The sequence below is a fragment of the Plutella xylostella genome, chromosome 6 (assembly GCF_932276165.1).
Source record: "Plutella xylostella chromosome 6, ilPluXylo3.1, whole genome shotgun sequence".
In the NCBI taxonomy this organism is placed as follows: domain Eukaryota; kingdom Metazoa; phylum Arthropoda; class Insecta; order Lepidoptera; family Plutellidae; genus Plutella; species Plutella xylostella.
This window is the reverse complement of record NC_063986.1, coordinates 4,811,653-4,825,621: the sequence shown is the minus strand read 5'-3', so window position 1 is coordinate 4,825,621 and position 13,969 is coordinate 4,811,653. Positions and strand designations below refer to the sequence as shown.

Genomic DNA, 13,969 nt, shown 5'->3' with positions numbered 1-13,969 from the left:
TTACTTACATAACTTTCAGAAAAATATATTAAGTTTATCAATAAAAACAAGGAATTTCTCATTCAAAAACGAATTTTACGAGTATTACGACAAAATAAAATGCAGTATCATTGCGGTGATCATTTTTTATGTATGTCAGCACTAACTTTTAAAACAAACCCATTAAAATGCAAATACTGGTTGGATCGTACTCGGTATTCGTTCCATCCGATACTAATTTCAATTAACATAAATAACTTGGTGCCGGTATGGTAAACTGACGGACAAAATTTGCATTCCCATTTTTGTTTCAGCGATCTAACTGACACCGAGTCTCGAGCAAACGAGGTTCTATCCACGTTCTATCCAAAAATTTTGCAAAAATCTATTCGAAACTTCAGGAATTCACGAAATTTGGCGCGGCGAAGATGAAATAAATAAAAAACCGGCCAAGTGCGAGTCGGGCTCGCGCACAAAGGGTTCCGTAGCTTAAATCAACCTATCTCAAAAACTATAAGAGATACTTTGATCAAACCAAAAATCGTTGAAAGAGTTAATTAGCATGCATCACCTCTATTTTTTTTAGAATTTTATACCCCGTAGTTATAAAAATAGAGGGGGGGGGACATACTTTTTACGACTTTGAGAGCTGATATCTCAAAAACCGTTCACTTTAAGAAAAATGTTTTTTAGAAAACTTTATATCATTTTAAAAGACCTTTCCATTGATACCCCACACGGGTATGTACATCGAAAAAAAAAATTTCATCCCCCAGTTACATGTATGGGGGGCCCCACCCCCAATTCATGGATGAATTCGATCGGGTAGTGCAGTTGGCAAAAGATAATTCCATTGAATTTAACGCTTCTAAGTGTAAAGTGCTCTCATTTACTAGGGCTCAGGAACCTGTCCAGTACACATACAGCGTAAATAGCACTCCAATGGTACGGGTGAATGAAATTAAAGACTTAGGAGTAAAGTTTAATTCACAACTCACATTTGGAGACCATAACGTAGAAGTATGCAAAAGGGCGTTTCGGAACCTAGGATTTGTACTCAGAAGAGCCCAAGGGTTTACTAACGTAAGTGCGATACGCATTTTATATAACTAACTCATTGGTGAGGAGCGCAATGGAGCATAATGCAATTGTTTGGGCTCCGCATGAAGCCAAATATGTAGGAATGCTAGAACGAATACAAAATAAATTTTTAAGGTTTTTGTACAACAAGTTATACGGGGTGTATCCTTTCTACCCACTCATGTATCCCACTTTGTTTATACTGGGCATGGTCGGATATTATGAGCTCAGGGTTAGGAGGGAACTTACTTTGGTAACGTATTTGTGGAAAGTACTAACCGGCAAAATCACAAACATGGATGTTTTAAAAACGATAGAATTGTCCGTACCAAATGAGTTCGTATATAGGCGCCGTCAGCCGCGTTTACTGACTGTACCATGTGGCCGAACAAGATTACTGGAACGGGCCCCGCTGACGCGCGCACTGCACCGTCTCAACGAGCTCGCCGACCAAATTGACTTGTTTACATGTACTGAGAGGCAGTTCACAGTATTATTAGCATATAGGATATCTTACATAGTTTAAATACCTATTTGTATTAAGTACCTAATTTCTGTTTTTAGAGTTATATTGTTTGAGTTTTTTAGTTATAGTTATACTGTTTTGAGAGTTATATTTTTATTGTAAACTTGTCTATCGAATTGGCTTAGCTGTAAGGGTAGACTAAGTTATTGAAATAAATAAATAAATAAATAAATAAATAAAATTCTTTTTTTTACTATTTAGTGTCATATTTTTGTAGCGGTTCATACAACACATATTCCCATCAAATTTCATCACTGTAGTACTTATAGTTTCCGAGTAAATCGGCTGTGACAGACGGACAGACGGACAGACGGACATGACGAAACTATAAGGGTTCCGTTTTTGCCATTTTGGCTACGGAACCCTAAAAAACCATGCTGTCACCCTTTAAAATTATGCTTGCAAATTATGCTTTACTTTTATACAGAGATTAAATTATAAAAATTATAATAAGTTAACAAAACATTTGCCTTGCATGTACCGCTACATCCCAGTATACCAATAAACAAATATTATATCCATATGCCAGTTTTGATAGATAATCAATGCTGCTTGAGGAATCTAAGGATTGTTGATTGCTCATGTATCGAAGGTGGTAAGGTCTGAGCCCCTATCGCGATCTACTTCGTAAATGTTACTTCATTTTAATTTCGCGATAACCCCAGAGAATCTTTGTAATAATAAACACAGACGACGAGATTAAACGAAAACATGGTTCAAGTAAATTTGCTTGCTCAAGAAAACAAAAAAAAAGACGAAGGTGCTAAAGTAAATCCTTCTTATTTCATCTTCTTGTGAGAATCTTATTTTATTTCTCTGTAGGTATCTGCAGACGTATCATTAGTAAGTTTTCCACACCTGCTGCAGTAAGTACTTTGCTTTCAAACATTATTATTTTCTTTCACCGTCTCATTCCTGAGAAAGGAAAATGTTATTTGAAACCGTCATGTCTTCACTATTTACTTACTTCGCGAATGTGCCACGACACTGTATGAAATTGAAAGTGGATTGCTTTTAAAGAAATAAGATGGTGAAACATACGTAATACAGTATGTTTAACCAGTGGCCGAAACATAAATTTAATAAGATTTATACTTATAGAGTAGGTATTTGTCGAGTTTCTGTGGAATCTTACCTGTACTAACTAGTTGTATAGTTTCTATTTATTTTCTATGATCATTCCAGTGAGCAGTAACGTGATCAATCATTAGTATTTTGGAGCTACAGTCAACTATGTCATGTATATTAATTGTAGGTACCTATATGGTTTAAATTTCAATCAAGTAGGTATTATAATTTGAATATCGCATGTACCAAGTATGTACTTAGTTACCTGAAAATTGGAACAAGCGCTACACCCATCTGAATTTATTAGCGCTCAGCTTTAAGTGTTAATTTCCACAGGCAAAGTTACACCGGAACAATGTCCAACTCCTAGGTGACACAGAGACCTTTATTATATGTAATACCCAGGGGATCTCTGCGGGACAGGACTTTGTCAAAGTTATTCAACAAGTTGATACAAGAGTTCGGAATTGTTGAGCAAACTGCCGTGCCCTAAAACCGTTGCAGTTGATGGACTCAGGAGGGCTTTCGGAACATTAATGATTGGTGTGTAATTTACAATTATTGTAGATCCTGTTGAGTATTTTTACATTATCGATTGTTACAGTAATTTTATTTATTTATGCAAATATGGCACATGATTAACAATATTGATGAGCATAATAACGTCATAATCATCACCAGTGACTCTTTAAACTCTACAGGATGTTGCAAAAAGGGTACTAAGCCTAACGTACCTAGCCTAGCCTAAAATATCCTGTAAAAAAGACCAAAGGATGCTACTGTTCTCTGCCTACCTTATTCATTCCACGACTATCACAATCTTAGGCCATTTTTGTACATAACAATAAGAGTGAAATAATCACTAACACCATTTGATTTCGTCAGCAGTACAAAACAAATTCTTAAAATTGTAATAAAAATTACAAGTCTCCTGAAAAATTCTTAACTCTTTCACCGATTTCACGAAAAGGGGACTAGCATAAATCAGATTTTCATTTAAGCCGGCTTAAGTTACCTACTTACTTCTTAATCTTTAGCCGTCAGATTTGGAAGGACTTTTTAACAAGTCCCTTGATCCATCTAATTGTTAAGACACTTAACGGTAAGGCTAATTATTTAATGTTATCGTTCTGGCCACATTCGTCAGCCTTAATTTTATCTACACTCAATATTTTTATGATTTAATGGACGGGAGGCATAATAAAATAAATATCATCGAGTACCTTAATCTTTCAATCTTTTTACAACCATCAATATCAATTCAGCTCTTCTAAAGAGTTATAAGCCCAATTCTTGAGATTGAACTTATTTGGGTAATTTTAAATAGCACTATTACATAAACACATTTTATGTTCATAATAAAGTCCAACGAAAATAAAATTTGTCTTTTTTGTAGGGAATTTCTGTCCCTCCCTTCATTAAGCGTGCCATGTTTTCCGATGTCGTTTAATTTCATAAATCTTGTAAGTAAAAAAATGTGCAGGCGAGTGTTTGTTCGTAACTTCATTAAAATATTTTGCCCCTGAGATTACAGGAGATAAATATTTTCAATTTACGAGATTTAATAAAACTTTTAGATTTTCCCAATTACCTTAAGATATAATTTAAAAGTTTGTAAAGGTAACGTAGCCGAAAACAGTATACATAAAAAGTATAAATAAAATTACGTAAATTTAACTGGAATATCTGAAATAGGTAATCAATTATTGTTTGTTACATGTGCAAGCAAGAACGAGAACTTAGTGGTATTGAAACCCAATCCATGTAATGACAAGAGGGCATCAGACCTGATGATTCGATGATCTCTACAACCACCCGAAACCTTGCACCAAAACTTTTGACCCACCAGAGTTGACACCCATCATACAGAGCGTGTGTGTCTACAGCACATGCTGAGCTGGTGCCTTTTTCACGCTCTGGAAAGCGACCTGGACCCCAATTCTCGTCCACTATAAAGTCTTTAGTCTTTTAATGTGTACTGTCATTGGCACGACGTAACGCCTTGTAAATAGTAACCATTTTGCAATTAATTCTAACACTAGACAATAAAGACGAGCGGTGGAGAATTGGAGTCCACTTGTGTTATTGTTTATTTTGTATTGTAATATTTTCTGTAGGTATTTTTGTGTGTTTCTTTATCTTTATGTGTGTGTTGCTCAAGGCACTCACCTGTGATGTTCTTGCGTCCGGGCGTGTTGACGGCGACGCGCACGACTAGCTGCGAGTGTGTGTGTGTGTATGTGTGTGCGTGTGTGTGTGTGTGTGAGAGTATGTGTATGTGTGTAAGACACTCACCTGTGATGTTCTTCCGTCCGGGCGTGTTGACGGCGACGCGCACGACTAGCTGCGAGTGTGTGTGTGTGTATGTGTGTGCGTGTGTGTGTGTGTGTGTGTGTGTGTGTGTGTGTGTGTGTGTGTGTGAGTATGTGTATGTGTGTAAGACACTCACCTGTGATGTTCTTGCGTCCGGGCGTGTTGACGGCGACGCGGACGACTAGCTGGGTGCCGCCGCGCGGGCCGAGGCGCAGGCGCTCCGTCACGTACAGGGCGCCGGTGCTGGCGAATGCTGCGCCGGCGCTCAACGCCAGTAGTGACGTCACCTGTGGAGAGCGGGGTTTGAGTCAGGGGGAGTCATAATAGCTTTGTTAATTGTGGGAGACCACCAATTTCAATAGGTGCGCTGCGTCGTCGCTGCAAGGTATATATTTTTCATAATAGGAACGGTCCTTTGCGACGACGCGACGGATGGCACCACAAGGCTCCAATAGGGCCTCGCCCTTAGATATTTATCAAATAACTATGTTATACTTAATTAATTAATTTAATAAATACATAGAAAGACCAGTGTAAAATTTCAGCCGCACAAAAAGAGAAGCACTCTCTGACTTACATTAATTTGTGGTACTATGTTCTACGGCAATAATCACGGAAAACGAACGTTATTTGTGCACCGTATTGGCGGCAAAGACTCACTCATAGCGGACTCATTTCTGGCGACCCTCGGGGGAAATAATAAGTTGTTCAGATGGCTCAGCCAATATACACGCGGCATCCAGTCAACACTCCGACTCACACCTCGCCAGTATTACGTTTAGGGTCTCTCCTAGCAATAATAGCTTCGTATTTAACGTTTCCGGCAGTTATAGCCTCTGTTTTATCCACTGTAAAATCCCTTCTTCAATTCAGACATTTCTTTGATAACCTTTAATTGAAATGGGGGAGGACTTCAGTGTGAATAAAACGGCCAGATTAGAACAGTTCTTTGGAAATAATTATGTGCTTCAAGATTCACTTGCACCCCTTTAACTTATTCTATCAATAGATAGTTGAATAAAAAAAATACATTTAGATTCTTTCACATGGCTAAGTTTCTTCTTCCCAAGCGTTCTACTTTATTTTCATTAATGTTAGCGCAGAGATTATTTTTTATTCGTCTGAGTCTTCTGAGTTTAGTGAACCATACAGGAATAAACTATTCAGAGACAGGTATTTCATAAGCTCCTCGTATTAGAGATTTAACACGACGTAAGATTTATGATGGCATATTCTCTAGAAATACAGAACTGACTATAAATTCCGTTTACGTATGACACGTTGTTATTGAAAATGTAATATCGGGTTTTTGAAATATCTAGTTTGAGCTACAAAAGTGTTTGAATAAAATATGAGTAAATTGAAAAAATCGTAACGTCTTAAGTTGTTTGTTTTCAAAAAACATAATAATATATAAGTTAAAAGTACTTACCGAAGTTTTTTTTTTTAAATCGGTAAAAAATACTTATTAAAAAGTATACTATGAATGAAAGCGTTTGAATTAATTTTTATACTTAAGGACGCATCTTCTATCGATGATTCTAACACATCAAATAACATTGAAAACATTTAAAATTATAATTTAGTTTTTTACCTCGCAATACGCAGTTTCTGATGCTGATCAGTTAGATTGTCATAGAAAAGTTTATCGACGACACACATACACCAAAACAAAGTAAGTATCTGAAATTTTTCCAGCATTACCATCTAATGTTAATGAAGCCGAGCCATGTCCTTTGTCCAGCGTCCCCGTAATGAGAACTCGATGCTCCGAGCAAACATCAAATCCCCATCGAGGACTAAGCTGGTAAACTGTCACTGGGACACTCACCAACTTAATTTATGTTTGATTTCTCGTAGAATCGGAGTTGGGACTGTTGGGAGCGGATTTGTTTACAATCAGGCGCTCGTCTGATGTCGATTAGGGAGGAACTGATCGCAACTTAGCCGAGTTTAGATGGGGACGTGTGCTGGTGGGATATTGGGTATTAGAGGGATATCACACGGACAAGAAAATGGAAAACTAATTTTTGAATAAGGGAAAGCTAGTTTTAATTCTTTCACTTGTCTAATTTTTATGTAGTAAAAAGTAAAATCATCTATTTTATGCTTGGAAAACTTTTCACATCCTGAAATTTTCACATGAGTACAAAACATGTATATGGCAATACAAAGCTTACGCGCGTAAATAAGCACTGTGATATCAATATTCAAAATATTTAATGCTGCTACTGTATTTTTTTATTAGTTACATTTTATGATTGGTGGATTTGAATGTCCATTCGTAGCAGGCTGTTTTACACTTATTTTTATTCAACTATTATGTAAATACCAACCCAACTACAAGAAAATAAGTCACACAGAGGTCAGTGCCAAAATCTGAATAGCATTTAACTAAAACCCCCGATCACGCGTCACGAATTTCCAATCCCAACAAATGGGACCCCATTACGACGAATCGATCCATATTTAAACCTGGTTTAAACTTGAATCAACTTTAGGCTTGCGGTGGCGGCGTCGACGCCAACTTTCAATCCTTGCTTAATAGAATAGCAGCCATTTTAGACATGGATTAAAACTTATGTTAAACGGGATTTGGTGGCAAAGGGAGGTGTCTGATAGCTGCAGTATTTTCAACAGCGGGGATCAACAAAATAATTGTGTATTTCAGTATGAAACCATAGGATTAAAAAGTTAATCTCGTAATGTGGGTTGGCCGAAATAACGCCGTAGATAATATATTTGAATATTGTTTTGCAATGGAAATGTAGGGATTAATTTTGTGTCATTTATTTTTATTTTGTCAACAAGCTTTTGTAGGCTACCGGATGGGACGTTTACCATGTTTCTTTTTTTGTCACTAACAAAGGGCCCTAGGAATGATTTAATTTTTCACTCAGGTTTGTCACATTTTTTCTCCCGTATGAGTTATGAGTGATAATATTTATTGGGGTCGAGGTCTGTCCTAAGTAAATATTTTTATATGTTGTATTTTTAGTAGAACGAACGTGGGTTTTCCTCGTGTATGTTTATTTTTGCATATACCTACCGAGTCTACGGACGGACGAGATAAATCAGTTAACTTGATGTATTTACCGTCGTTTTATTTTCCTGCCAGTTTACGTGGGATATTTTTCAAAAATAATTTATACTTACCTACATAACATTTCCATTAAAATATTTTAAATGTTTTTCACACCGCACAAATATCAAGAAGAAGAACAAATTTAATTGACATGTCACTCGTGTTCACTAAACTTTGACTACACCTACCAGAAGATAAGAGACAAGGTAATTAATTATGTAAAATACAGCCTTAATTTTCCCAGTTTTCCTTTCATCCAGCCTTTCGTAAAGTACCTAATGCTTTAAAAGTACAAATTACTTACATCCATACAATTGTTGATATTATTAGTGATCTTCACATCGATCTCGACCGTCTCGCCGACCTTCAGGGCGGGCGGGAGAGTGAAGTCAAGCTGGATGGGGCGGAACACGTTGATGGTCTTCGGAGAAGAGAACCGGAGGCCTCGGCTGGAGAGAGAGAGAGCCCAGAGAGACCAGCGCCCGGCCTCGGACGGCGCTGTGATGGTCACCCCGTCGGTCGATAGCTGCGTCCTGGGGGGTTAATTGGTGATGTTAGTGTTATTGTATACAAACACATGTATGCATACTTAGATATAACTACACATTGATACTTTCCAATAAACCAGTTCCTAATAATTGGCCGTCTTGCGTTTCACTTGTACTGGCGCATTACATAGGCGCAGTCATATATTTTATTCGTGATGCGTTCAGTATCACGAAAATTCGAGCTAACGTAAAGAATCGAATGCGAGTGCGACAACTGTCAATTTTATAGGTAAAAAGTGTTCGAAAGTGCTGTCAAGTTGCCACTAGTCGCACTCGTATTCGATTCTATATTGTTCGTGATCGCCCTGCAGTTCGCTATTTACTCAAGTTTGTGAAAGGTATATTTGAGGTGATACTAAGAAGCTGTTAAGCTGTTAATTATAACACTGTAAATAAAATTCCCATCTCGTTAGAAAACAAAAAAAAATTATGATCGTAAGATCCTGAAAATTCTGGAATCGACTATTCAATTGTCTCACAATTAACTGTACTGATAGATATTTTTTAAAATAAACATGTAAGTAGTCATCTTGCAGTTTAAGCTGGCTTGGCTAAAAAAAAACAAAAACAAAATACGTCGTTCGAAATTTGAAAAAGACAAACAAAACAGCCAGCGCGAAAGAGGTCCGATGTGCTCTGTCCGGTTATCCGGTGCGTTTAGCTCACAGCTGGCTGCACCTCGCTGGGTGAGCGTGAACTGCAATATATCCCGATCTGATCCGCACCCATGGTTCGACGAACAATCACGCCTATTGTGAATAACTGTGACAGTTGTTTGTTTAAACTCTGTATGGAGTGCGGGCTTACGGGACCGATGTCAGGGGTTTAGGTGGGACGGCCTGCATGATGGGTCATACTAATTTTGTTCGTTTTATAACAGGTGTAGAGATAGGTTGGATTTGTTAGTTTTCGGTGATGATTATCGTGCGTTTTATGGTTTGTTATGTTTTGCGTTTGATCCAATAAACTATAAAATGAATTTAGCACAATTTACAAGAAGTATCATTACTGAATCTATCTAGATAGCTGTATTTTATACGCCGACGCAAAATCCTGAAGTCATAAATCAAGACGAAGCCGAAATTATTTGGCACTCAGCGTAAATTAAATTTCCCAGGGCATCCTCTGCAAATACTCTATTGGGATTAAGTGGAAACACTTCAAAGTATCAAGCTTAGAAGATTTGACTTTAATTCTTTGGTAGCTAAAAATATTCAATAGCATTCTTGTTAAACCGATTTAAATTCGATACCTACTTTTTTACTATGGATAAGCTGTATACACCTGACAGCCGCTTTCTGCGTCATAAAAAGCTATTAGGCATAATTAACACTAAGCCCCTGTTTCACAATGTCTGGTTAGTCGCTACCTGTCGGATAAAATACATGCTGTCACTGTCTAAAAAATAATAACAGAGAGTGACAGCATGTATGTTATCCGTCAGGTAGCCACTAACCAGACATTGTGAAACAGACCCTAATTGTGATAAGACTGAAATATTTGTGTTAATGTACAAAACCTAAGTATACACTGAACAAACAGAGAATTGCATTCCTCTTTCCTCTTCAACAAACAGCACAGTGTAACACAGAAAACTGTCGACTTATAAACTTTGCCGGCCATTTTGCAGCTAATGTCCAGTCCGGGAGGGTTACTCTATACTGACGAAAAACTAACGAATGAGAGCTTTCGGGAAATCTGCACGTTTAATACAACGAGATAGAGTCGTGGCTCGAGCAGCAGCGTTCCGAAACTTCGTTTTTCGTCGTAACAATATAAAGTGACCCCCCGGGTTCTGGAAAGTTCCATAAATCTGTGCCACGCTGGCTCGTGGACGTAAGTTATGTGCATCGCGGCACGACACCCTGGGCTTCTGGACATCCGTGCCCGCCATGACACCCGGATCCGGATATCCGGCCGGCTAGACAAAACTAGAGGGGTTAACTGAGCATTATACTCTTAGCTGTGAGATAAATATTTAGGTTGTTTCAGGGCGGACGGACGGTTACGTGATTTAGATCTTGCGATACGATTGAAAATATAAGCAGAGGAGCAGTTTGATGAAATGGGTGATAGCTGTAATTGACATTAAGATACATACAAAACAAATGATGTCCATAGATCTAATGTACTCAATAATTATTCTTATACTTATACTGAATATACTTTAATTTTATATAAGTAAGTAGAAAAATAAAAAACAATGGTATTTTTTATTGAGTTACTGATCATACTTCCTTGTTAAGTCCAATTTAGGCTGTTTAGAATGATGCTCAAAGCAATTACGTTAAAAAAATCCATGGTAACCCTCGTAAAATTTTCATAACGAAATATCCAATTAGCCAAGACGAGAACATCTAGCTCCTCGTTAGCATCTTTTATGTTCTTAATATTTAACGATACTGTAGAGAAATGTATCTTGTAAGGAACAGCTACATAAAATATATCTTTTGATCAAATAAGGTGTGATTATGAAATAAATATGACCTTTTCTTGAAATAAATGAGCCATTGAATGTACGAGTATGTAATGTATGTACCTACCTAAACAGATTGTATACATGGTTGGCCAAAAATGACATTTTACAGATAAAGATTATTTTTATTTATTTCAGATAGATTTAAAGATTTTCGACTGCACATATTCGGTGGTAGTAACCCAGGTTTTTTTGCCACTTATTCGTCGCTTAACCCGATCCAATTATTTCAACCCATCACGTCTCCACTGTTAGGGCACGGGTCTCCTTCCAATGATGGATGGGTTTTAGGCCTAGTCCACCATGCACGCCTAGGGAGGATTAGTAGACCCCATTACAAACTCCCTCAGCCCCCGACCTTCAAATGTTTTCGAGCTGCACGAAGACCCCTAGCCGTCGAGACAGAAACTCGCAATACTCACGTATAATTGAAGCAGTTCCACATCCACAGCCGGTCATGGCTGGCGGGGGGCACCAGCTGCGCGGGGGCGCGGGGCGCGGGGGCGGTGCGCTGCCGGTACAGGACGCCGCCGCCGCACGCGCCTCCTCCGACGAAGAGCGAGACTCCGGCGGAGACGAACTCCGGCCCTGGCTCCTCGTGGTCGGGCGATGAGCTGGTGGAGAGATAACAGGTTTGAGATAGGGTTATTATAAGACAGAGCTATTGTACTACCACCAACACGTTAGCAATTCGCCCTTCTGACAAACATCTGACATATTCGTACAAGTTGATTGATTGATTGATTATTTATTTATTCAGAACAAAATATATACAATTTGACTTAAAACTAAACACCGCCAAACTACAAGGTAGTTTATTGGCAGTACATGCTCTCTTTAACTAATTATTTTACTTACATGTGACTTATAACTAACATGCAACAGATAAATTTAATCTAACAATAAAAAATAAAAAATAAAGAACTATGGTAGGCGGGTATGGTGCCTGCATTCAGCACAATAGGTAGTATAGGTAGGTACATACATACACCACGCCCGTCCACTTTTACTCAGACCAATAGGTTACGCATTTAAGTGGGTATCTACAAGTTAGGTAGGTAACTATAATACATTATTCTGGTTTGCAAGTAAATAGTTATTGATCTTCAACTTAAAGACATTCTTAGAGAAAGATCCGTTTCTAATTTCATTTGGTAGGTTATTGAGAATTTTCGGTACAAGATATTTTCTAAAACAATGAGTGCCTTAACTTTGTCTTGTACAGGTAACATTTTACACAAACTATATAGCCTATTGTATTCTCCATGACATGCTTTCTTCGTTTTTTTATCCACTAATAGTTTCATACAACGTATCTGTAGGGAGTTAATCTGATCTAAATATGTTTGAAAAGTACATCCATAGCTACTTAACCCATAGGACAGTATTGAGTCTGCGAGTGCGTAGTAAACAGAGTACAATGTGGCTCTGTTTACTACACCTCGTAAGTGGTACATCTTACCAAGTGCTGACCTTAGTTTAGCGCAAACATTATTTATGTGTGTTTTCCACGACATGTTTTGGTCAATAGTTAGACCGAGGTACTTAAACTTTTCTACAAATTCTATATCTGCGCAGTTACAGGCAGTTATAGATGTATCCATATGTATACTATCTGAGCACTTGCTGTGTAAACAATCATAGCTGTGACCGACAACTCTTAGACTATTTAATTTAGGCTTATTGTATGGGGAGCATATATGCATACACTTTGTTTTAGTCATGTTTATGATAATGCCATTGTCGTGTGACCATTTTATGATATTTTCTAGGTCCTTTTGAATACATTTCTGTATAATTTGAAGGTCTTTATGCGCATATAGCAAACATGTATCGTCGGCATACATAAACATCTTACAGTTTTCGATTACATTGCTTAAGCTGTTAACGTGCATGATGTACCCAACGGGACCGTACACGGACCCGGTCGGTACACCATACCTAATGTTAGCCTCTGACCCCCTGGTGCCACTGATCACTGTTTGCATCCTTCTATTAGATAGATACGATTTTAGCCAGTTGTTTAATGGTCCTCTTATACCACATTCTTCCATTGCTTGTAACAGCTGATCGTGCCCCAGGGTGTCAAAGGCTTTTTTGAAGTCGACAAAGAGGGCAACGACCTGTTTACGCTCGTCCAAGCAATTGTTTACATAATCTGTGAACTGCTTAAGTGCTGTTGATGTGCTGCGACCCTGCCTGAAACCATGTTGACAATCCGAAATGATATTATGTTTATCTAAAAAGTTACTTATTTGTCTAATTATTATCTTTTCCGTTATTTTATTAACAATAGACAGGATGGCGATGGGTCTATAGTTACCGTAGTCTAGGTGACTCCCTTGCTTATAGATAGGCCTTATATGGGCACATTTAAGTTCATCTGGGTACAAACCTTGTCGCACACTCATATTTATAAAATTAGCAAGAATCGGACTTATGTCTTTTTTAACATATTTAATATCTTGGACTCTAATGGCATCCGAGCCGGGAGATTTTTCATTACTCATATTATCTATTATCCTTTCAATTTCAGCAGCACTTGCCTTACGAAATCGAAGGGAAACATTGCTAGGACGGACGTACTTATCTCTTTTTAAGAATTTTTCATTACAATTATGTTTAATATTATGTATTTCTTCTGTAAACGTACCCGTAAAGTTATTACAAATATTTACCAAACTGTCTGTCCCCGATAGGTATTTTAATATTACATCATCCAATTTAGGTTTTTCCCTCCCTAACCAACTATTAATGTGAGACCATACTTTTTTTGCATCATTATTACACTTTTTTAGTTCTTCCTGTCTAAATTTATTTTTAGCAGCTTGGATTGATTTATTTAACTTATTTCTAAATTTTGTATATTCTAACCTTAAGCTCATACATTTTGG

General features: G+C 37.7%; 1 protein-coding gene across 1 annotated transcript in view; it reads right to left on the bottom strand.

Moving 5' to 3' along the window:
* Positions 1-13,969, bottom strand: part of LOC105382070 (C3 and PZP-like alpha-2-macroglobulin domain-containing protein 8) — a 191,438-nt gene that overhangs the window by 10,565 nt on the left and 166,904 nt on the right. Inside the window, exons 12-14 of the mRNA XM_048621700.1 lie at positions 11,498-11,689; positions 8,356-8,584; positions 5,103-5,253 (exon numbers count right to left, since the gene is read on the bottom strand). Coding sequence (XP_048477657.1) covers positions 5,103-5,253; positions 8,356-8,584; positions 11,498-11,689 — 572 coding nt within the window. The remainder of the gene's footprint in view (positions 1-5,102; positions 5,254-8,355; positions 8,585-11,497; positions 11,690-13,969) is intronic.